The sequence below is a fragment of the Cavia porcellus genome, unplaced genomic scaffold (assembly GCF_034190915.1).
Source record: "Cavia porcellus strain 051 isolate PalLab524CR breed Dunkin Hartley unplaced genomic scaffold, mCavPor4.1 scaffold_22, whole genome shotgun sequence".
NCBI lineage: Eukaryota > Metazoa > Chordata > Mammalia > Rodentia > Caviidae > Cavia > Cavia porcellus.
In genome coordinates this window covers 23860538-23887369 of record NW_026947505.1, presented here as the reverse complement: position 1 = coordinate 23887369, position 26832 = coordinate 23860538, and the positions used below count along the sequence as shown (strand labels likewise).

The following is a 26832-nucleotide window of genomic DNA, read 5'->3' as shown; positions in this document are numbered from 1 at the left end:
GTTTTTAAATTGTGTTGAAATGTCTTTTATTTTTTGTTTGTTTGTTTGGTTTTAGACAAGGTCTCACTACACAGCTCAGGCTAGGACTGAACTTACTATGTAGCCCAAGCTGGAACTGAACTTGTGGTAATCTTCCTGCATCGCCACTGGAGTGCTGGGATTAGAGGCATGTGCAACCATGCTCATTCTTGAAATAAGTATTCTTTATTAGGGGCACAGTCTGATTTTCCCACATGACAGTGTTTTCATCAAATTTTATTTAAGATGTCATTAATATAGTAATAGTTTGCCTTTAATTCTTTAGCCAGCAATATAAGGAATTTTATTAACAGATTTTCTAATCATTGTTTAGCGTTACAATCTTTATCACACATACAACACACTTCTGAGAATGAATTTAAATTTTCTATCATTTTGTTTTGAAATGTAAAATAATTTGCAACTATTTTGCAGCCCTACCAAAATTTATGTATCATTTACTTTCAGCACTTAAATTACTTCTCCATTCATATACGCATTTCTTTTTTTCTATTCTGTATAGTGCAACTTGAATGATGTCTGCTTGTGGATGAACTTAAGTCAAAATTCTCAAGGTCTTAGTGTATTTTAGGAGATTTTTATTACATTTTCAAGTTCATTCTTGTTTTTTAAAATAACATTCATTTTACCTACTGGATCAGAAAAAAAATAAGAATGAATGCAATCATGTCTGTTAAAATTTCTTTTGAGACTATAATTAGCACAGTAAGACAAATATATGTTATAGATTATCCTTAAATTGAGGATAATTATCATTAATTACAAATGACATATTTTAACTTGAAAATTAAGGAAAAACAATGTTTTTTAAAACTAAAAGCATTAGACTGGCACTGGCTACAGAAAATAAATCTATTCAAAGGTACTCACAGAAAAAAATTCTAAAAACTCTGAAGAAACTACATATATTTTACCAAGTATAAGATACAAAAGATCTGAATGATAAAAAATATGTATGTATATAAATATATGTATAAATATATATATAAAATATACATATATGTTTATATATATGTATATAAAATATACATACATACCAGGCATGGTGGTACATGCCTCTAATCCTAGTAGCCTGGTAGACTGAGGCAGGAAAAGCAAAAAAGCAAAAGAGCTAGGAGTGTAGTTCAGTGCAAAGATCCTAGGTTCAAGACTCAATATCACAAAGAAGTGTAAGTAATTTCATTATATGAAATTACTTGATATAATATTGCCAGTAATCTTTCTCGTCCTTCAAATCAACTGATACATGTAGTACAATTCCTCTCTATTCTTGAGCTTGCAGCCTTAGGAGCTAGCTTTCTACTCCTACAATATACTGCTTTCTACCTTAGGAAGTCAACGCTTACAATTCTGCTTCCTATCATCCTGTCCTGACATGTCCAGCTCTATTACAAGTCTCAATTCAAATGTCACTTCCTTAATATCTTGTCATGGCCACCCTCTCTCTAAAACTAATTCCTTCTTCTAACTTTGGTCATACTTTCTTTTTTTTTTTTTTGTCTTTTTTGTTTTTATCGGTACCAGGGATCAAACTCACGGCCGCACACTTGTAAGGAAGGCGCTTATACAGCTGAGCTAAATCCCCAGCCGCTCATACTTTCATATTTTAAAGTTGTCTGTCTCGCCGGGCATGGAGATGCACTTCTGTAACCCCGGCACGTGAAAGACTGAGTTAGGAGGATCGTTGCAAGTTTGAAACCAGCCTGGACTACAAAGTGAGCCTAACACCAGCCTGAACTGCATAGCGAGAACTTGTCTTAAAAACAACAACAAAAAACCAGTCTGTTTCATGTAAGATACAATACCACTGTGTTGTTATTGGGACAGCACAATATACAATGATGTTTGGAACAAACTAAGCATTGAGAAATCATCCTAGTATAGAATAAGATTTTTATAAAGCAATCTTTATAGATTAGATTTTTTAGATTTTTATAAAGATTTTTTTTAGATTTTTATAAAGCAATCTTTTATAAAGCAATTTTTATAAAGCATTAAAATGTTCACAATGAATTAAAAAAGTGAAAGCTACAGATGGATCTACATACAGTAATACTATTTTTTTAAAACAGTATTCTCTAGGTGTTATTAAATAATACATGAGAAAATTCTACATCACTCTTGTCATAACAGAAAAGTTGCTTACCTGCTGGCCTTGAGGACTTTGTAAGATCTGAGCAACAGCAGCCAGTGTGTCTGTGTTTGTTATCTGAGATACCCATGGATCAGACAGGCCTTGGACCACATTGGCTGGAGTAACAGGTGTCACAGGCGTTCCTTTCAGAAAAAGACATCCCCACCCCCCAATAAACATGTAAATAAGACTAAGAAAAGACAGATCTGTTCTGTTACTTTAATCAAATATATATAAGTTTATGTAAATACTATTGTCTCTATTTTGAAAGCACATTTAAAATTCTTGAAATAATTAGCTAGATTTATAAAACATATCCTAAAAGAATTGTGTCACATTTATCCTTTGTAATCTAAGCTCCTATTTTAATCTATAATACTTAGCAGCATTAAAAAACCTTAGCACAGGGGCTGGGGGTTTAGCTCAGTGGCAAAAGCACCTGCCTTGCAAGCAGGCAGTCATGAGTTCGATCCCCGGTACCGATAAAAACAAAAAAGACCAAAAAAAAAAAAAGACCTTAGCACAGAAAACCTGGTAATATGAATGAAACACATCCTTTGATGAAAAATTATGAAGCAGTACATATGTATAATACAAAGCTATTTTTGTTAAAACTGTGTACGTAAACAAAGTAAACACATAAAATGCTAACAAATTTAGTTTTTGAGATTGTGATAAAAAATTTTAATGTCACTTAAATAGTCCAAGAAAACATGATTTTGAGAATATTAAAAAAGCATTCTAATTTGCATAAAAATTTTTTTAGGATTCTTTGTATAAACTGCAAGCTGATTTAGATGCAAATGTGAGGATACCAATAGCCTAAATCAGGAAAGAACTAACTGACAAAATCTATTTTCCCACATTCATGTTCCTGAGGATTAAAAAAAAAAAAAGCTTTCTAAATTCTACAAGGAACAAATCGGATTTTTAAATTACATTTTCATACCTAATGTTAACACATATTCTCCTGTACTGTCAAATTATTTTAAAAATTAACAATCCTATAAAAAATGAGTAGAATATAGACACCAAACTATATTGTGGCAATATACCTGGAGTATTGCTCAGAGCAGTAGTAGTACTGGCCAAAACAGGTGTGACAACAGGAGGAGGGATTCCTGCTGCCATATCCAAAAGTGGCTGAATAATCTCACTCTTGAATACATTGTTCTTCTGCCACAAGTTTAATACTCTCACTATTTTACTCTTAAAAAAAAGAAAAAAGACATTTTGAGGTTTTGCTTTCAAAATCTTACCACAGTCATTCTTAACAAAGTAATCAGATGCTTGATTAGAACAAGAAATTCAGGTACTTCTACAGCATTTTCCGCCCCTTAAATTCTATTTTCTACCATGCTGCATTTGCAAACCTTCATGACCCTATTTGATTCTCAACTGTTTAACACATCAATGTTTTGCAAACAGAGTAGTAACAGCCATTATTGTAAGACTACTTATACTACATCAGGAAAAGAATTTAAAAGAAGCTGTCATTAAATTATAAAAAATGCTAGTTGTATATATATATTTCCAAATAAAGATCTGCTTCATTTTAAATTTTTCATAATATAATGATATACTTTCAAATTATACCCAAACTACATTACATTGCAAATTTCTGTATTTGGATAAATAGTAAAACAATTACACAACAAATACTTTAACTTTCCAATTTGACTATTTTCTTCTGGGTAAAATGCCTAACCTCACTAGGGCAAGTGCTGTAGCTTAAGGGACAGGGCTTGCCTAGCATGCTAAAGTCCATGGGTTCAATCCCTAGTTAATACCATAAAATAGGTGTGAACATGTATGCATATATAAGCATGGGTGCATACACACACATAAAGTGGACATTTAAAAATCACATGTTCTTTTTACATTCCAACAATGTCTCTCCTCATTTATTCATTTTATGAAATTAAAGCACTAATTAACTTTTTTCCTATGGTTAAAAAAAACTTCATAAACATTATTGTAAATGAGAGATATTAAGACTATGAAATCATATTTTAAAATGATTAATTCACTACAACTGATACAAATCTATGCCTGACTTAGTAACAATCCTAAATCAAAGTGCTATTTTACTATAGAAAATGTTTTTGTAAAATCTCAAATTAGTAATTTATTTCAGATGGGATTGTAAGATAGCTATTTAAGACTCAATTAAGATAGGTCACTTAAGGCTGGGGATTTAGTTCAGTGGTTAATTCCCAGTACCAAAAAACTATACATCCAAGAACGGCTCATTAAAAACTACTATTATAAATTCATCTCTATATTTACTCATCACAAGATTTTTTGATTCAAGCCTATATAACAGTTAATAAAAACTACCTAATCTTGTCCTACTTAAAATGAGCTGAAACCCTAATGGAAACTTTCAGGTTTTGTGGTTCCTTCTTACAACCACCATTATTAGGTTTAATTCATTCTTTTTCTTTTTGTGCAGTTGGCAGGCAGGTACTGTGCCACAGAGTTATAGTCCCAGCCGGGTTTAACTCATTCTTGCCTTTTCTTTGTTTATCAACATTGTGTTCGAGTCTTAGAAAAGCACCATCTAAATTCCAAATCATCATTTAAAATAATCTATTATTACATGGCAAACATAAGGATAAACAGCTCATTTTTGTTGTGCCTCTGAATGCAAAGTTTTTATATGTTAGAGTATACATTCACATCTAGCAGACCTAGAAGAGTTGGTTTCTAACAATTTAATAAAATTGTACCATAACCAAAGAATTCTGATAATGCAGTTATTTTCTAATAACTGCTTCGCAGATCCATTTTTCACAACTGATAGAAGGTGAACATCAAGCTGGGCATAACTGAAATCCCAGTACATGGGAGGCTGAGGCAGGAGAACTGCTGCAAGTTAAAGACCAACCTGGCTACACAGTGAGCTTAAAACAGCCTGTCCTGCATAGTAAGACTCTGTCTCAAAATAGACAAAAAAAGGAAATAAAGACAGAAATCAACTCAAATCACATAATCATAATCCCAAATTGGTTGTACATGATTAGTATAATTCCAATAGCTTATTGAAACCAATTTATTTAACAGCAGTTGCTTCAATACATTAAAAAATTACAAATTCAATTATATATTTCAACTGCCCAAGAAATTCTAAGTAAAGGAATATGAATATTGTAATAATTATTCAAACTCCGAATAACCTAATAACGTAAATTAGATACTAAGAAAATCTGAGGATAGTAAATAAAACCAAGAGGGTAAAGTGTTTCCTTAACAGCATACCTTGTCATCCCCAGGGCAACGATATAAATTCTGGAAAGTGCTAATGATGTTATTACTAAATCTGGGTGCAAACACATCCTTTTCTTGACCAAATTGATGTCGGGACTGTCGCACAATGGAGTCAATAACATAAAGTCCAGGTACTTTATATTCTGGTTTACACTGATAAGAATAAGAAGAGTGGGAAAAGAAGGAAATAGGTAAAATTCCTGATAGACAAATCATCATAAATTCAATATAAATACAAAAACATGCTCATTCTATAATGAATATTCAGATGACTACTTCACATCATGTTTCTGTAATGTCATTTTACCAAATCTACTTTTACTGTTCTACGTATTTAGTTCAACGTATTTAGCCAGGCACCCAAGTTCCAAAATGGTTATGCATAATTGGCTTCAATAACAACAACAACAACGACAAAAAAAAAAAAAAAAAAAACCTAAAATTTTTTAACAAGGGGCTGGGGATTTAGCCCAGCGGCATTAGCACCTGCCTTGCAAGCAGGCAGTTGTGAGTTCAATCCCTGGTACTGATAAAAAGGAAAAAAAAAAAGACAAAAAACAAAATTTTTGTAATGAACCCTAAGCTTGTTATAATAATGAAAACTGCTTAATGATTTGGAAAAGCTACATGTATGTAAGATGGACTCCAGAAAATATCCTGCCAATGGAAACACATAACAAAGCTTATACAAACAAATATTTTATTTAAATACACTGAGTAGGGACAAAACTATCACTAGAATTCTGGGAATCCATTTTATGAAAACATTTTTTAGCTATGCTCCTGGGTCAACGTTTCTGAATTATCTTATGCATTACTCATTTTGCAGGATAAAGATGTCCTCACTTTCTTAAAACAAGCTTTCTAGCCTATCTCGTTATGTAAACATAAAGAAGCATTCCTTTACTAGCTTGATGTGTCCACAAGGAAACCTCTTCTAAACCATATGTTGATTAAAATAAAATTACAGCTGCAAAGCAGGTTCTACTTTTTGATATAGTCAGGCCAAATAGTTCACCTAAGGTTATTTTCTAGAGAGCTTGTATGACACAAAAATAAAACTATATTATTCAGAGATTTCTTGAAAACCTGGACATCAATGAGAAAAACAACCCTCCAACTTCATATAACATACACTGACATTTCTAAATGCTATTTTTGGTCAAAACAATGATGTCAATTTGTAAAAAAAATGAGGTGGGTACTTAATTTTTTCCTCTAAAATCATTTTAAAGAATTTCTCTTTTAAAAAAGTTTTAATAAGAAAACACCAACTCAAAAATATTTAGTCAAAGTGTTGGAAAAATTTCTTAACAGGGCAATAATATTTCAACATCAAAATTCGATATTAAGCTAAGGGATCAAAACTTTCTCCATTTATACAGCTGTTTTTTTGTTTGTTTGTTTGTTTTTTACAAAAGTCTGAAATAGTTACAGTTCCCCTCATATTCCAAAAAAAACTGGCTTACTGTCCTTCAGGTCACATATCCACCCAAGGTTATCTACTTTTGTCTACTATACATTTTCTCCCTGGCTTAAAATACATTTCAGTGAATAAAACCTTTTAAACATATTGAAAACCAGGGCTTCTTTTTTGCTAGGAAATAGGTATTCTCCAATACTACAAATGTATGTAAGTCCTAATAATTGTGTATTGACTGACTCATGTTTTAATTTTCCTAAAGGCAGAGAATAATTGTATACATAACACATTATTGTACACAAAAGATTATGTTGAGAGTAAATTGATGAGAACTTTGAAAACTAATAGAGTTAAGTTAGGCATAATGTAGTATTTTTAATGGGATTTATAAGAAAAATTTTGATTACAGTAGAAAAGAATTCTGAGTGCACACTACAATAAGTTTACTATTATGGACAAGTATAAACGTTTTAAAGCTTCAAAAGTATATTAATAGTTTTAGTGGTAAATAATAAGGTCTAAGTGGGAAAAAAATGCCTGTTTCCACAGTATTTTCAAAAATACAAAATACACTAACATAATATGGGGTTAAAATTTCTTGCACTAAGCCAGGCATGGTAACACATACCTATAATCCCAGCACTTGGAGGGCTGAGACAGGAGGATCACTGAGCGTTCAAGGCCACCTGAACTACATAGCAAGATTTTGTCTCAAAAATCACCAAAATAAACAAATAATTTCTTGCCCTAGTAGACATCAAAACAGCAAAAAATAAAAAAAAAACAAATAAATTATGCATGATTTAACACATAACTCAAAATCTAGTAAACTTGGTTGAATCACCAACTAGAAACTCAAGCATTAAAACAAAGAAATACAAATTTCTTTCAATTTTATCTTTAACTCCTAGCATACTGAAAGTTAGAATTTCTAATAAGACTCTCCAATGGCATAATATATTTTTACTGTTCTCTGAAAAAATTTTTTAAAGTTATATCATATTAAATTTTTAATGTACATCTTCAAATGATAATTTCCAATGTCTCATGCTGTAGTGTAACCACCTTTTAAAAGGAAAAAGGCAAGAACAGATAGGGAAAATAAACCTTTAAGAGTATTGTATGACTTTCACTCTGTGCTCCCCACTAGACACCTGCAGCTATCAGTAGTCAGAGTTGTTTGACAAAGAACCCTTGGCAACTTGGACCACGTACTATGCAAGCAAAACATACTGGATATATTCTGGTTCATATAAACAGACTTTACCAAATAATCGTATTAAAATTTGTGCTGTACTCTGACAATTAAAAGTTGATATTAAAGAAAGCAAAGCTAGAATGGAAAAATCAGGAACAAGTGGCTGTACATCTGCAAAGAACTGAATAAATGATGATGACATATCCTAGGTTACCCTCTTAACAAACTGCATAAGTATTCTTTTCTTTTCTCTATGGGTTAGAATGTCTGCCTGTGAGTTGCCAGTGTTTAATGGTTCTGGCTGCAAAATCCTGTAATTTCTTGCCTGTAGAGTGAGCACAAACCATGAGGTAGGAGGTATCAGGAGAGAGGTGCTATAAAACTAACCTTTTTCTTGACTCAGTGATACTTCACATTTGATATACAACAGAGATACAATGAACTGTCATACTTAAAGTGAAAATCAGTTAAGATATGCAAAAGGATCAATAACATCAATGGATAACTAGCAAATACAATCTATCTTACTAATACCTGCTCCAAACACTTTTCTATGAACTTCTAGCCATTCCTAACAAAATTCTTTTGCCGTTCTTTTTCTATAGATTTTAGTATTCTTCCTAAACCCTCTTCAAGCAAACATCATTTTTGTAGTTACCCACTTTTCTGGAGATTCTAATAGCCATGTATGACATGTGGCTACTTCCACTCTTTTTTGTGGTGGTGGTGGTGGTTTTGTTTTTGTTTTCTCTTTCATTATTTGATCTTGTTTTACTATGAGTGCAAACATAATTTCTAGCCTCTTTGTAATTCTTGTTCTGTTCTTCTGTAACTCTTCCTTCTCTTTTTGTCTCTAATATTCTTCCTCAGTTTCCCAAAGTTAAGTGTGATCCACATTTGTCCTCAAGCCTTACTTCTAATCACTTCCTCTTCTTGTACTTCTCTATTTTCTCCCAAACCCCTTTTACATTTTAACCAGAGGAAAAAACTGACATATTAAGGACTTAAATATTACATATAAATTTCTGGTTTATTTTATCTAGTTCATTCGGTTAAAACTAGCAGATTAATGGTTACTTCAGTTTGTCATTTTCTAAGCTGTCTGATGTCACTGTTATTACTGATGTTACTACTTTAGCCAAAAGTGACATAATCATACTAAAGAACTATTCTTTCTGGTATTCCAAGACAGAGATTCACTAAGGGTCACAGTAAATATTGTGGCACAATGTCAAACAACCAAGGCCTAGGCCAAGCAGGCAGCAATTTCTCATCTCCAGCAACTTAAAGAGGTAGGTTTTTTTCAACAAACTCCAAATCCAAAATACAGCTATATCTGGAAGATACCTCAAAGAAGTAGTCATTCCCTAAGGGTTCTAAGTACAAATAATAAAGCAACTCACCACAAGCAATTTACAAGCATCACCCAGGAATTAAATGAAAAATGAGTAAGAATAAGGGAAAGAAAGGAAAAAAGTAGAAAATACTTAAGACACAACCCCAGACATCCAGTTCACCAAATGCCAACTCAGTGCAGGTAGGGAAGAGCAGCAGCCAGCCCTGCACCGGTATACTCAATGGCCACCATCAGCTACCCATTGCCAGCACTAGCCAGGAGAATCAAACAGTCATGCTTCAGAGAAACTGCAGCCAACATGAAAAGTGCCTGGGATCCCATTATCCACTTGCCTGGAAGAACCCAGGAATATGTCAAGAGGAAGAAGCAAAAGGCAGTCTCTGGCCTCCAACCTGAACACAGCAAGTGCAGCAGATGTAACATGAAAGAGATTCAGAGTTGCACAGCTGAAGTTCCTGAAGTGACAGCAACTGAAGAAACAACTATGAGGCTATAAAGGAACTTAGAACAGAAATACTATCTCAGGTAAAAAAAGAAATGAAAAACGAAAGAATTGCTAAGCATCTCCAAAGAAGATACAGATAAAAAAAATAGAGGAGCATAGGAAAATGAGGGAAATCTTGAATGAACAATATAAAAAAGACTCAATACATGAAACAGATTCAGATACCAGGAAATTAAAAACTCCATTGAAAGCTGGCAAAACTGCTTGAAAGAAACCTTGAAGACAGGATTGTAGCTTGCGATCACATAAGCAAAGATCTCCAAAAAATAACAGGGGACTAAGAAATAACAATTCAATAACTGCAAGATGACACAAAGCAAAATAACTTAAGAATAGGTGTCAGTGGAAAAGGAGGGGTCAACACAAATGACATTAAAATTCTATTTACAGAAGTAACAGCAAAAAACTTCCCAAACATGGGGAAAGGACGTAATACACAGGTAAGTGAGGCATATAGAACTCTAGCTAGCTAAAACCAAAATAAATCTACACCTAGACGTATAATAATCAAGACTCTAGAAATTCAGCACAAAAACAGAACATTTAAAAGCTGTTAGTGAAAAGAAACAAGACTTCTCAACACAAACCACAAGTCAAGAAGAGCTTGGAGTGAAGTATTTCAAGTCCTGAAAAAGAACAACTTCCAATCCAGACTGATGTACCCTGAAAAACTATCTCTCAAAATTAATTGAGAAACAAGACACTTTCACGACAAAGAACAACAAGGAATTCATGACCACCAAAGCAACCCTACAAAACTCTGAAGGACAGTCTACGGAGAGATATAAAAAACAAATAAAAAACCAAAAAACCCCTCCTGGTTCCAGGAAAAACAGCAGAGGGGGAACACTGAGGTGGACAGACAACTGAATGGAGGGAAAAAGTAGGCAGCCAATGGCAGGAAAATACCATGGCAGAGATGAGCCAGTGCATGTCAGTCATAACCATTAATATGATAGCCTTGGGGCTGGGGATTTAGCTCAGCGGCATAAGTGCCTGCCTTGCAAGCAGGCAGTTAATCCCTGGTACTGGTAAAAATGAAAAAGACAAAAAAAAAAAAAAAAAAAACCAAAAAAACAGATGGCCTTAATTCACCAATAAAAAGAAACACAGGCAGAGTGAGTCAGGAGACTGGACCCATTAATGTGCTTTATACAAGAAGCATATTTAACTCAAAATGGGATTCACAGACTGAAAGTCAAAGGAGAACAATGCTTTATGTGACAGGGAACTAGAAAGTGGGGGTATCGTGTCCATCAGCTGCACAGTGGATAAGACAGACATGACACTTTTATACAATGGAAAGCTACTCAGTCATAAAGAAAGATAACCTCAAGGCTTTTGCAGGTAAATGGATATAACTTGAGATCATGCTCATGTGTCACATGGCTCAGAGACACACGAGTGAACATTCTGTTGTCTCCTTAGTATATAAAACTAAAGGAGTTAGTGCACAAAAAATATTGTGAAAGGGGAGGAAGTGTCTAAAAAGGGAAGGCAGTGGTTACTGTTAATCTATTTGAAACCTTGTATTAATTGTTCTATTAGTCTGATTTATATCTGCTTTGTTATGTTTAGATTTGATGACAAGGAAAAATATTTCAAAGATAACAAAATATATTATGCTCATCATCATAGATTTCCTAGTATCTTGTTTCAAAAGCCCTGTATTGCTTTCTTTGTTGTTTTGATTGATCTTATTCTATTTGTTTTGTTTTGTTTTGTTTTACTGTATTGTATTTGATTGTATGGGCAGCTACTTTGAAGATGCTTTCCTATTGTTTTGTTTTAAGCTCCTGTATTACTTTGTTTTGTTTTGATTAGTTTTATTCTGTTCTGTTTTCTTTCGTTTTCTTGTACTCGAAGGTATGGACAACTATTTGAAAGATAACAAGAGACATGGTAGCCATTGTAGATTTCCTTCTATCTTGTTTTGAAGTCCTGTACATGTTCACTGTTTTGTTTTGATTAACTCTCTTCTGTTTTGTTTCATTTGGCTTTATTCTCTTCAAAAAAAAAAAAGACAAGACACTACACAAATTTTAAGGAGGCTCTCCAGACTGTTGGTAGCCTGTGCATAGATTCCTCTAGGGGTGAATAAAACTATATCAATTACTCTAAAAGTTACCCTTGAATTTTGTCTGTTACAGAATGAAAAGAGTCTATGACTGAGGCACAGTCCACATGGAAGACTGTTACCATAGTCAAACTCATTTGTGTATTTAGTTTAACAATGTTATTTGAGATAACTGAATGTAACAATACTTACCAAACTAAATTCTACAATAGTGGTGGTGAACCTATAGCACATGTGTTATTGTTTTCATTTAAGATAAAAGATGTTAATGTAAGAATTGTTTTTCTACACTAAAACCTCAGTATTCAGGTATAATTGCGGTGTTGGCAGTTTGCAATAAATAAGTGGGTTTTGTATTACAGTTTGGCTCTTTGTCTCTAAAACGTTTACCATCACTGTTCTAGAATCTGTTATACTCTCCCAATTCCACAATGAGCAATAATATGGTAAGAATGTTGTTTAGAGCATGGCAGAACATGCATGTAATAATACCCACTACTCTGAAGGCTGAGGCAGGAGGCTATCAGGTTCAAGGCCAGGCTGGGCAACTCAGTAAGATCTTTTCTCAAAATAAAACTTAAATGGTGCTAAGATATAGCTTGGCTATGGGTTCAATGCCCAGTATGGGGGGAGGGGTGAAAAAAAGTTGGTTAGTACATAATTCATTATATTATCCACTGTCTTCCAATCAGATTATAAGGGATAACATACCCTAAAGTTTCTCCTAAGTGAGTTTTGTAAACAGAAAATCAGTTATTAGCTGAAAATGTAATACTGACCACTCTAGATTATTTTTAGTGATAAAATATATAGTTTAAATATCTTGTCAGTTAAGGAATTCTAAAAAATTAAGGGGAGTTTTATATACTTTCCTTAATAATCACACAGCATTTTGCAATATTTTGTTTGCTTTATGTAAGGTAGTAACTATTATCTACATAAAGAATTCAACATGTCGGATTTCTATAAAGCTTGTAAGCACAGAATGATTTACCTAATAGTTTCAATGTGACAATAAAAATTCCTATCCCAGACTTGATGGACACTCAATATTACTAGTTTACTAAAAGTTCAATATAACATATGTAACTCTTAACTAAACTTATATGATCTTTACTGATAATCCACACAGTACTTCTTTTTCTTTTTTTTTTTTTTTCCCGGTACTGGGAATCAATGGGAATCAAAGTTGAACTCATACTTTGCCAGGTAGGTGCTGTGTTGCTGACCTGTATCTCCAGCCCTACATAGTATTTCTTAAGAAAAGTAAGTTAACTACACTTGGTTCTAAGATATTTCTAAAAAATAGGAGGAAAGATCATTTCTTTTGGATGGCAAACTAAATACTTGTATAAATAATGGAGACACACACAGGTTTTTATCTTTGTAAAATGTTGGCTACAAATACTGCTTCCTTGGCCAGGAATATAGCTCAATGGCAAAGTGCATGCCTGCCAAGTGCAAGGTCCCAAGTTTGATTCCTGTTACAAAAAATAAATAAAAACAAATAAAAATTAAAATTAAATGAGAACTTCCTATACCTTTGTTTACATATGTATTTCACAGTAGAAAATAATTATACAAAGAACCTTGACTTCTTAAATAAAAAACATAACAGCAAAAAGTTTCTCTTACTGAAATGACTCAGTATCACAGAAAAGGCCAAGATTTTTATTTAAAATGCAAATTTAAGGAGTGTAAGACTTAGAATTGACCTAAGATACTGCACAGCAAAGAAATTTTACTAAAAACTACATATCTATATATGGAAAGAATGCAGCTGCAAGATCACTCCTTTCAAACTATTTGTACGCATGTGCCCAGATCCTGTGTTCTATCCCAAGGGTAAAAGTGTCCCCAACATCACAAAATGCTGCACCCTTCATCAAAGTGCATAGTTACACAAGGCAAATATTCATTGCCCAAAATGCTTGGGACAAGAAATGTCTAGCATATTGGGCCTCTTTAGATTTTCTTATATTTTAATATACATATACATAATAAGATATTTAGGGATGGAACAAAGTCCAAGCATGAAATTCATTTATGTTTCCTATGCACCTTATACACATGGCCTAAAGGTAACTTTATATAGTATTTTTAGTGTGCCTGCATTTTCACTGCAACCTAAGATATTACATGTAGAGAATTTTTCATTTGTTGCATAATGTTTGTGTTCATAATGTTTAGAATTTGGGAGGATTTTAAACTTTCAGATTAGGATACTTTCTTCCTTTCTTTTTTCACAGCATCTATTATACATTTTGTTCCTTATTTACACTTACAGTTTCTCACATCAGAGAAACAATCTGGTATTTACATATGTGTGTCAAATTTATTTCACTTAAAGAATATGGTCTCAAAGTACATCAATTTATCTAGAAATATCTCAAATTTATCCTTCTTTGTGGCTGAGTAGCACTCTACTGTAGGGAAAAAATATCTTTAGTCATTCACTTATTGATGGGCATTTGGTCTGTTTCCAAGATTTAGCTATTGTGAACTCTGCTACTATAGTCATGGGTGAGCATATATTGCTGTGGTATGATGTTTTTAATTCCTTTGGGAAGATACCAAGAGGGAGAATGGCTGGGTCAAATGGAAACTACTGTTTTAGTTTTTTCAGTAATCTCTACACTGGTTTCCATAGTGGTTGCACTAGGCTATACTCCCACCAACAGTGAAAGATTTTTTTTTCCTTCATAGCCCCACCTGCATTTGTTATTGACTTTCTGATGGTCATTTTTTCTGGAGTAAGGTGGACTCTCAGTGTTATTTAATTTGCCAGTGATGTTAAACAGTTCTTCATGTATTTCATATACTTTTTGTTGTTTCTACTTCTCCATCTGAGAAGTATCTATTCATTTCAGATGCCCATTTTTCAACTGGCTGCATGAATTGGGGAGGTGGTCTGATTTTTTTGAGACTCTTATGTTTTAAAAAATGTTCAAATGAGAATGAGCACTCAGGAGAATGGAGGGGGAAAGAAAGGACAGGAAAAGCAAGCAGGAAAAGGAAAAAATGGCAACAAAACTTGTAAATAAGGAGGGGAGTAGAGGCTTAAAGAATGGTAAAGGAACAGGAAAAAAAAAAAAAAAGAACCAAGATGTATCATGTAAAGGTACAAATTCCCTATGATGAATGTGATTCTTACATATACCTAAAATATAACAATAAGCTTAATGACAATAATGATAATCAACAAACATATTTCATTAAATTAAAAGACATACTTGTTAATAGTTATCTATAATAAATTTCTCAAAAAAACTTTTTGTTTTCATTGGTACCAGGGATCAAACTCATGACCACGTGCTTGCAAGGCAAGTGGTTATGCCACTGAGCAAAATTCCCAGCCCCTATTTCTCAAAAATTGAACATGGAAATCTTACAATTACACATGCCAGTATATACAATGTGCATTCACAACTGCTGTACTATAAATTAGCTGTATTACAATTTTTATACCATTTTAATGTTTTCCTTAAGGAATTATTATTTATAATACGATAACATCTGCTCTGTTAAACCAACATTATTCTATCCATTATTATAATCAAAGACCCCCCTTAGGGGAGGCAGAAGCTGCCCAATGCCCACGAACATTTTTTAAAACATGAGAACTCAAAAAAATCAGACCACTTCTCCAATTCAAGCAGCCATGCACAAACTATTAGTAGTTCAAGTAAGCAGGAGCAACTGAATTCAAATCAGAGGTGTCGGGCAACAAGACATGAATTATAGCCCCTTTATGAATGCATTCATCTGCCAAGACTTTAGAGGAAACTGAGTGAAAGGCATATAGAATCTTTGTTATGATCTAGTATTAATTTATTCAATTGTATATAAATATACAATTACCATACTTTAGAATGAAAGATTGAATCAAAAACATACATCAATATGTAAACATACAAGTCTCTGACCTGCACAGGTTGGGAAAGCAGTTAAAACTATTCCCCGCACACAGACTTCCTTCTTTAACTCACTGTATAATTATCTCACATTGGAAAATGTTCACTTTGTTCACTTTAAGTCTCCCTAAGATTCTACAATCTTTCTTGAATTACTTTTACCCTAAATTAAATTAGTGAAAAAAACATTAATACATAAACTCTTCTTATGCTTTAAACCCAATTTCTGAAGGAACATCAAAGGCATCATCGAAGACCTATTAGAAACGCAAAATCTCAGGCTCTTCCTCATACTCAGTGAATAAGAATCCATGCTGTAATAACATTCTTACATAATTCCTACACACAATAAAGCTTAAGAGACACTGGTAGACGGCAGAAACTTAACATTTAAAAAAAAAAAGAAAACTTCACAGCTTTAGACTGATAAATCTTTTCAATTACTTCTTAGTTTGGTTTACTTAAAACAAAAACAGTATACCTGTTATCTTACTCATGTTTTACCATCAAGTTATCCAAACTACTTAATATACAAATGTTTAACCAATACTTTGGATATTGAGAAAATACTTTTTAAAAAACTGAACACAACTGGAATACAGCCCAGCAGCACAAGCCACCTTCTTGGCAAGCACAAGGTCCTGAGTTCAACTCCCAGTATCAAAAAAGAAAAAAAAAAAAAAACTGACAACTGTGCTTCAATTGTAAAAAACAACTGAATAAATATAGTTAATTGAGTTATCCAAGCCCATCTAGTTTAGTTAGTTCAGTGGTACACTAATCTTATTTGATTCCTGTGTCTTTCTCCTAGTCAAGTATTTTTGTAGCACACTGCAACCTTGCTGCATGTTTAACGCCATATATGTATGTCTGACTCTTAAATCAGCTCTGCTTACATATAGGTATATGAACATGGGCAGAATATAAAACCTAACCAAAAATTAGAAAAGTATAGTTTCTTTAGTATATCATTTTATAAGGCATAAGTCTGAAGTGTTCCTACCAGAAATGAACATCAATACAGTGCTAATTGCAAACAAGAATGCAAAGAATCAAAATTCACTTTACTCTGGTTACAAAAACATTACTAAGGGCCAGGGATATAACTTAGAGGCATAAGAGCCTGCCTGGCAAGTGCAAAGAAAAAAAAAGAAATATTACTAAATGTATAAAATACAACTATTTTCAAATTTATTTCCCCTGCTTACCCTGAAAAATGGAGCTGTAGGTCTATATAATATGATGTAATACATTAATGAACAAGACCAAATGAAACAGAAGAAAAATAGCCGATAACATTTTACACACACCTCATTTAAATAGTTACTTTCTAAACACGCAGTTTAAAGTGACTGAGAATTTCCTTACAGGTTATACAAAGCATCAGATTCATAATTCCAAATTTAACAAAAACATCTATTGAACTCTACTAATTTTGGAATTATCAAAAGATATTTTCTTTTTAATTATTAATTAGAAAATAAAGTAACTGGAATCATCTCTTTAACAGTCCAACAAAAACAACGTAACTTCAGATATTTAAAGAGCATGGAGATATACAACTTATTTAGCCTATATATTAGATGGTACATACTTACTTTCTGAATGAATTTCTCAACACTCTGTACCACATGTTTATAAAACTGAAAGAGAAGAAAAAGTACAGTTTTTAAACCATAGCTTGAGTAGATAAGAATTTCCTACCAACTATAGGTTTAAACATAGCTCCAAAGGTCCATCAACACAATTAAATGTAATCAAATTTTTCATAATAAACATTCATAGTACTCACTTTCATAAGTAACTAGCAGAGATATCTAATTACATAAGTAGTTCTCTTGTGTAGCTATATGGTCAGTATATCCAAAATGCATTACTTTAACATAAATATTTATAAAAGACTTCTCAAAGTCTACATGAAAGCATACTTTGACAAACTGCTGTATTGACAGCAAAATACTTGTGATATGCATACATATCACAAGGGTAGTACTAGAAAACTCAAGTAACTATCAACAAATAGCATAAAAAATGTTTTTAACTTCACTACCTTCTGCTTCTTTTGGGAAATGAACTGCAGATATATGTAAAATGTAAACTTGAGAAGACACGTCCTAGAGTGGTTCACCACCCAGTAGTATAAAGGGGAAACGATAAATGATGGACTCAGCTTCTGTTCTTTGGGGAAACACCAGCTTTTGCCTTCAGCTTGGTCTTATCTCCTGGATTCTAGTGCAGACTCTTCAGTTTCCACCTCAGATCCTTCAGCTTTCCAGAGTACTCTATAGCCTTCTATCACAGACCCATCAGCCTCCTGATGCAGACTTGGATCTGGACAATGAACTCCAGATCTTGGCCTGGAACCTTTGGTCTCCAGTGTACAGATACCCTCTCCATTCTTCTTCCTCCAGCTCTATGGCTGACCATAGTAAGCCAACCTTGTAATTCCTTATACATTTGTCTATCTTGTATTATATCTATTTCTTTAGTAAAGCACTGATACAATGCTGTAATGAATCTCACAAAGTTTAGCGGAAGTGAGCACATGGATTAAAAATAGATAATGATCTGCTATCAATCGTGAGAAAAAATGATTTAACTTTCTTATAATATAATACTTTAAACATAAACTTCAAAACAAATAGCTTTCCAGAATTTCTATTTAATAAACATTAGTTCCTCAATGGTAATGTTGTGGTTAGCACATTTCTGTTGAAAGAATGTGAAAAATGTACTTCTAATGAATTGTACTGAGGGAAACTGCCTTAGAAGAAACACAGAAATAAAAGATAACAGGAACACAGAAGACAGATCTTTTGCAAACTGGATGGAAACTAACAGATGCAGGGAAAAGTGGGAGAAAAAGGAGAAGTAAAAAGAATTAAGTTGTGTTATATACATTACCAACTTCCCATAATGAATGTGATCATTATCAACTCTATAAACATGTTATTAATAAAATTAAAATATTAGAGTCTGTAAAACGTTATGATTGAACTGTATCATACATTAGATAATAGTATTTCATCAATTTATAATTTCTTGTATGTCATCAGTATACTATGGTTTCTTTGAAAAACATTCTTAAGAGATTTAAATTTGAGCATTTATGGATTAAGTAGTAGTATAAACCAGTCTGAAGCCCTCAATCAGACAGAAAAGTAAAAAGACTGTATATATCTATGAATGTGTAAAATAAAAGAAAGGGTAGCTAAAAAATTCATAGTTGGTGAATCTAAGGGAATAACTGATCTTATTTTACAACTGAATTTCTAAAAAATTAAAGAGTAGGGGCTGGGGGTTTAACTCAGCGGCATAAGCGCCTGCCTTGAAAGTAGGCAGTCCTGAGTTCAATCCCCGGTACCGTTAAAAAGGAAAAAGACCAAAAAAGAAAGAAAGAAGAAAGAAAGAGAGAGAGAGAGAGAGAGAGAGAGAGAGAGAGAGAGAGAGAGAGAGAGAGTAATAAATCAAAATAGTACAGCTTATCATAAAAATTAAATTACTCTTGACTGATAGAAACTTAAATTCATACGCTTAACAAATTATTTAATTTCTTAGACCCTTCTGACATCTGCAAACAGCATTCAGCCTTTTAATTAAAATAGTGTTCAATAGTTACGTAAAATGCTTTACTAATTTTCACAGCATAAAAATGGTAATACATGTTCATACATTCTCACAACCATGAAAGATCAGATTACAATGGAAAACAGTATGAAATACAAGAGGCTAAACTTACTCTATATTGAGCCTATCATATATCCATAAAAAACTGATGTTTTAATATTCATAGATTAATACCTATTTAATCTATTTAATAACATATTCGTTTCTATTTTTAAAAGTCTTACTAAAGCAAGAAGTGCTAACTCTAGGAATAAGAACTTTAGAAAGGTATGCATGCTTCAGCCTCAAAGATCATTCAGCCAAAAATTTTATGTACAATTTTGTGCATATGTGAACTTAGAATATCCAACTTTTCCTGATATTTTTCAGATCTATGGATCAGTCAACACAGGTTCAAAGCCTACCAGAGCCAATAGTTATGTGGTCTCCTCACACAATTATAAGCACTTTGTATACAATGAGGCCCAATTACTTTCCATAACGGCCCATTTTCAAACCTATATAGAATTAGTAAATTTAAAAATATATTAATTTTTACTTCAAAGCCTTTTATTAACTTGTATTTAAAATTCTGTAAAATCAGTGTGAAAAATGACAGTGTTAAATACATTTTCCATGATGAGGATGCATATAACCAACATATAACCTGCCTAAGAGAAGGTTAAGAAAAATGTGTACTTCCAAGTTTATGAAAGAATATTTATCAAAATGTTAGGTATTTATGTGATTTGCAGGTGGTAGGTTTTTTTCTTTCCCCCAAACATGTATTAATACTGTAAAGCAGGAGTAATTACATAAACTATAAAAATTATTCCCCCTATCAGGTATGGTAGTGCTCACCTGTAATCTCAGCACTTGGGAGGCTGAGGCAGGAGGATCACTGTGAGGTCAAGACCAGCCTGGGCTGCAAAGTGAGCTCAAGACCAGCCTGAACTGCACAGCAAGACCCTATTTTAAAAAGACAAAAAAAAAGAAAACAAAAAGAAAATAGGATTAAAATTTATTACTCACCTTAATAGCTTTGATGGCTGCCTTTGTAATCTGGGTCATTTTTGCTTTAGAAATGGGTGGCTTATAGTCATTCAGGGAATACAACTGATGAAAAAAAAGAACAAAATTTAAATACAGCGAGACTTAATTGTCAGTAAGCAAGTACAGGAAATTATCAACATTTCCAATGTTTATGTTTCCAATGAAGTCAAAGGGCTGCTTTTTTTTTAAAAAGCTCAACAGCAGGGAGATGCATCAAAATTACACTCATTTCACAATCATTATCATTGACAAGCTAATAACAAGTGCTAGGTATGTGGAAAACTGGGAACTGTTGTACACTGCTGGTAGGAATATAAAAATCTTCAACAATGTTTTTTGGAAGGTACGCAGCTTCTTTAAAAAAAATCACATTAAACAGTTATCATATGACTTAGCCAATGCCCATCATAGGTATATAATTGAAAAAACTGAAAGCAAATATTTACATTAAAAACTTGTACATGAATGGTCACCGCAGTATTATTCATTTGAATTCATTTAAATTTCATTAAAAAGCAGAAACAACCCAAATGTCTATCCACTGATGAAAGGATAAACAAAATGCACCACATCTTTTAACTGTAAAAAGGATGGGATACTGATACATACTACAACTGGAATGAACTTTGGAAACATTGTGCTACTAAGAAAAATGAGGAATGGCTGGCTACTAATGGTGTTTCTTTTTTTAAAAAAATGAGAGAGACAGAAAGGGAGAGGGAGAGGGAAAGGGACACGGTCAGGGAGAGGCAGAGGGAAAGGGAGAAGGTACAGGGATATAGCTCAAGGGAACAGTACCTGCCTGGCACGCACAAGGTCCTGAGTTCAATTCCCAATACAAAAAAAATTTAAAAAAGAGAGAAGAAAAACGATACAAAACGTCAAAACACAGAAAAATTTAAAAAAAAAGAAAAACGATACAAAACGTCAAAACAATAGGAGCGTAACAATGGTTGATACATTGTATATTATTATTTTCAAAGTAGTTGCTCAAATTACAAACTCTAAGCATGAAACATGGATCAATATAAGCACAAATCTTTACAATGAACAGAAATTAGTTCTTTTCTCTTTTCCCTCATCCCAATTTCTCCATCCTTTTGAACAGTTTCTTCCCATTTCACAGTATCTACTGTATGATCTAGATCTGCTTCTTTTTTAGATGAAGAAACTGTTCTAAAATTAATTATGGTGGCTGCACAACTTTGTAAACATACTAAAAACAGCTGCATCATACATATACTTCCAACTGGCTGCTTTAGTGGTATATGAATTATACCTCAATAAAACTTTTTAAATTTAAGGGTGGTGTGCCGTGTGCCTTGTAATCCTAGCATTCTGGAGGCTGAGACAAGGAGGACAGCCTGGGCTTCACAATGAGTTCAAAGTGAAGCTCCAACTACTTAGTGAGACTCTCTCAAAAGACAATAAATAAATAAATAAAATTAAGGATCTCATGTTTTAACAACACCTCCTCTAAGAAATATTTCTTTTGAAATTTCCCATCCAAGTAAAGGATAAGAGTAGCGCTTAGAGAGAAAACAGTTAAAGAGGGTGGAGAAATGCAATCAAATAAGTTTAAGTGAATACTGATTAAAACTTAGGTTTATTCTTGTAAGTGTATCAGATAATTAGAAGTCTGGAAAATAAATCTGATCACTAGAATTACAAAAACTATCTGAACAGATCTTGCTATCCATACTTATTATCCTTCATATCTATAGAATCTACTTGATTTTTGCTGTATGTATCTCTTGTTCCTGCCCTTAATCAACACCTCACTGATTACAGTTCAAACTACTTTCACTTGTCACCTAAATGAATGTGGCATTCTGTCTTCACCTGATTTATGGCTAGCTTTCCAAAAACTAAATGGATCAGGTCAATGACATTCAAAACCACTCCCATGACCTCTTAAAATAGTCAATGATTTTTTCTTTTTTTGAGACAGGGTCTCACTGTGTAGCTCAGATTGGCCTTGAATTCACAGTGATCCTCCTGCCTCAGCCTACCAAGATAAACACAAACTTCACTATATAAGGCACTCCCTGGTCCTACTCCTATGTTCCCCCATCATACTCATAGCTCTTTCCCTGCTCCTGATGCAATTATCTTTTTTCAGTTACCCACCACAGGCCCTTAAAATACGGCTTGTTCCCTCTATTTAGAATACTTTCCATGGTATCCCTATTAGTTAATGTGTACTTGTCCTTAAAGCATCACCTAATGAAGACTGCTTTGTTATGAAGCAGAAAGGCAAAGGATCTATGTTCCTTTAATTTAATTTTAATTGTATACTAAATGTTGTGGAAGTTGCAGTCAATGGTAGCAAGACATACAAATATACTTCCTTATTAATTTCCTAGAGAGATCCACATGTTCATGATTTTGCTTTACTACTTGGTTCTAATGCACACCTTGAAAGAACTTTCAAACTAAAATAATTAAGATCTTTAACTCTTTAATGTAAGATATCTGTTAAACTCACATAATTTTAACAGACTAGTGGTCTATCTTTAACTCTTCAATGTAAGACATCTGTTAAACTCACATAATTTTAACAGACTAGTGGTCTATTCCTGTTTTTAAAATTTTACCTGTATGCCAGTCTACTTGGGTACAAAAAATAACAACACTGGCTGGGCGAGGGGTGCATGCCTGTAATCGTCGCATTTGGGAGGCGAAGGTGGAGGACCACTGCAAGTTCAAGGGCAGTCTGGGCTACAAAGTGAGTTCAAAGCCAGCCTGAACTGCATAGTGAAACTCTGTCTCAAAACAAAAACAAAAACAACCCACATTCTATGGCTTCCCAGAATTTCTTAGATGACCACTCTAGCCCTCTTCTACAGAAAATAAGCTCTAAGAATAAAAATCCTGTGGGTTTTTTTTCTTTGAAGTATATCTATTCTCAGTGCCTGGAACAGATTATTTAAGAAAGAATTAAAATAAATATGTACAATACACAGCAATGCATAGCTTTTCACTTTCAATTCTGTCTATGATACTAAAAGCCACTACATCACTAAGCTTTGGTTTTCTATTCAAAAGACAGAATATTCATTTAATAGTGTTTCACAGTATACAAAGCTTTTGGAGCACAAGAAAGTCAGTCAACAAGAGTTAGCCATCATTAAAGATCTTTTCCTTTGGTAAACATTCTTCATTCAAATAAATAGTACCAAAATCTCCAGCAAAACATCATTCACTCAGTCACTTGAAAGAAAATTCTATTTATTTATTTATATACTTCGGCCATGAAGAAGCAACAGGTTGTTTTATTTCTTTCGTTCTGTGAGGTAAAGGCCTGAATTTCAATTAAGCACTAGTTCATATTTTCAAATACCAAAGCATTGCCCATGTTTTTAAGGAGTGAAATGGGAGAATTATGAATTCAAGAACATTTTCAGCAGCCTCAAAAGTCAGCTCTCATTGAAGGCTCACCTTTAAAAAAATGTAACTGTTGTAAAAATGTCAGGTACTACTCAGAATAATACTAATACCATTCATTTCAAAGACTCACATAATACATATGCTTCCAACTAACCATTTCTCAAGATCTTCTAAAATCCCATTTGTTTAATTCAATCTGATCATCAGGAAACTGACACAGGTAATTTAATTTACTCCTTTATTGACTGCTTTTACTAAAATTTAATATAAAGACTTGACAAAAATTTCCTAGAACATTGTAATTAACTATCTGCTAAAAAATTATCCCCTAAATATTTTATCCAATAATTCACAAAATATATTCTTCCTGAATTTAGAAAAGAACAATAATTCTGCTAGCTCTAGCCCGCTTAATACCAAAAATGGATGATTTAACATGCTTCCCCTTTCTTGCCTTGTGTTCCACAGATCTTGTTGATATTTAATCATCTGAACATGCATCTCAAACATCTGACAATTTGTCTGCTGTATTTAACTAGTCTTACGGTACACAAAAATAATTTCTCTATTGTGTTTAATTTTGCTAAGGTAATTCAAAATTCTTTTTGATTAACTTGTAATATAAATGTGCGTACCGTTTATTGAACCGCATGAACCTACCACAATTGCTGAGACAGCTTTTCTTCATCATTTTCCCTTCTCATCTTTTTTGTGTTCTACCTAGTCTACTGATGCTTAAACCTCAGCATCAAACTCAATCCTGCAGGACTTCCATCAAAGACTATTTGTTAAGAAGTTTATACCTGGGGATATAGCTCAGCAGCAAATCACCTGCCTGGCCAAGTGCAAAGTTGTGAGTTTGATCCCCAGTATCACAAAAAATGAAAAAACAAAAAGAATTTTATCAATGTCATTGTAATATTCAACCTTTTAACAAAAGAATATAGTGATGGAACACTGCCAGCCAATTAGATTCTTAATAGACTTCTAGGTAGTATTCAAACAACCTTACACGTACAAGATATAACTATATCTAATATACAGGTATAAAGCAAGCATTTAATAATTAAATTTTCACTATCCAATTACTATAATACTGCTTGTTATTAGAACTACCAGCTTCATTCAGACTTCCATTCTAATATCAAATAATGTCAACCAGCCAAAAATAAGTGAGAATGTAATTCTTTCTATAGTCTTAAAATCTGAATTGGGACAGAAAACATGCCATGGTTTTACAGTGGAAAATGCTGAAGAACATCTGGAACCTCATTTTTCCTCTTCCTGCCTCTACAGTTGGGTCAGAAGACCTCAGCTACCCAGTTTCTCCTGCTTCTTGGGTTCTGGCTCCTTGGTTGTGTGTTTTTCAGTCTTACATGTCCACTGATTCCAGTTAGTCTGCTCCACTAACTTCCTTCTCACAAAGGACTACTGTAACTTCTCTTTGGGGTTGGGCCTAGGTTGAACAACACGGGCAAATGGAATTCTGAGTATGAGACCTGCTATGAAATAGCCTTCCTCCAGAAAACAGTGATTTGAAATCAGCCAGTGTGCGTACTATTGTCTTGGTCTATAGCAAGACCAAGATGATGAGACAGGCTACAAGGATCTGGCTGGACAGTTCCTAAATGAAAACAGTGGTTGGCAGTGCCTGGACTTGAGGTCACAGTCAAGCCTGCCATTAAAAGCCTAAAGGAACTGAAAAACCAATAGAAGCTGTACTATTTGAGACAAACCTAGCCTATGAAAAATGGATTAATTTATGCTTAAAGAATTATTTTTTTAAGGCTCCTTGAAGTTTCTTCCACTAACTGTTCAGACTGAACTATCTTTCTCAAACCTAAAACTTTTCCCCAGAATACCCAATTCCAATGTTAACTAATCTCAGGTGACAAAACCTTTTACCTGCACAAACTATATCCCTTTGACCTCAGTGAATGGAATAAAGTCCCAGTCCTAAACAGCTCCTTCACTGAGCCATCAAGGCCTATCTTCCATACTGAACAAGAGCTTTCACTCAACATCCATTTTTTGTTTCCTCTCCCCTTATGAGTCCTCCTCCTTAAATCTAAGTTTTTACTATTTGTGTGTGTCTGTGTGTTTGGTTTGTACCTAGGGCCTTTGCACTGATGTACAACCCAGCCTTCCACATTGCAGACAAGGACTAAGTTACTAAATTACTCAAACTAGGTTCAAACTTGGCAGTTCTCTTGCCTCAACCATTCGGAGTGCAGATATTACAAGCATGTGCACACTCATTTATTCAGTAATTCATTCATTAACAGTGTTGAGAACTGAACCCAGGGTCTTCCTAGGCTAGCACTATACCGCTGAGGTAAACCTCCACCCCTAATCTTTTTTTTTTTTTAATTTAAAGAAAGACAAAACAAAATAGAAAACAGGCAGAAATAGTACATACTGCCAAAGAAAAGAAATAAACAATAATAAATCACGAGTTGATGTATACATATTGTCCTCCCTCAAATAGTTGTTCAAGATACAAAAGTGGAACATATAAATGGGAATTCAACCAGGGAGACTGCAAACAGTTCTGTTCAACTATCCAACAAAAACTAGTAAGTAATATGGCTATCAACCCTATACACTTAGACATGTACGCATTTATCCATATCTTCATTTACGTTGAGACCTAACAAAACTTATTAGAATAAAATCCTTCTGAACAAAGATTAATAATATTGCTGGATTTCACATCATAACACTCCGGCATCAACACTGGGTACTGCATTGCCTCTTTCTTTCTTTCAAAGTATTTGTTCATTTCATCATGTGTCATCAGATCAGTTCTCATAAACTGTTTATAGGTTTTACGAAAGCATGAGTCTTAACATTGACTTCTATCCTT

The 26832-nt window shown here is 33.5% G+C and overlaps 1 protein-coding gene across 8 annotated transcripts in view; it reads right to left on the bottom strand.

Moving 5' to 3' along the window:
• The window catches only part of Scaf8 (SR-related CTD associated factor 8), a 232920-nt gene that overhangs the window by 168172 nt on the left and 37916 nt on the right, over positions 1–26832 (bottom strand). For all 8 annotated transcript variants that reach the window (XR_010041897.1, XR_010041896.1, XR_010041898.1 and 5 more), the window contains 5 exons: positions 20556–20639; positions 17516–17560; positions 5435–5596; positions 3229–3382; positions 2186–2316 (listed from right to left, as the gene is read on the bottom strand). Coding sequence is in view for 5 of the 8 variants with exons in the window: in XM_063232932.1 (XP_063089002.1) it covers positions 2186–2316; positions 3229–3382; positions 5435–5596; positions 17516–17560; positions 20556–20639 (576 nt within the window). In the remaining 3 variants the exon portion in view is untranslated. The remainder of the gene's footprint in view (positions 1–2185; positions 2317–3228; positions 3383–5434; positions 5597–17515; positions 17561–20555; positions 20640–26832) is intronic.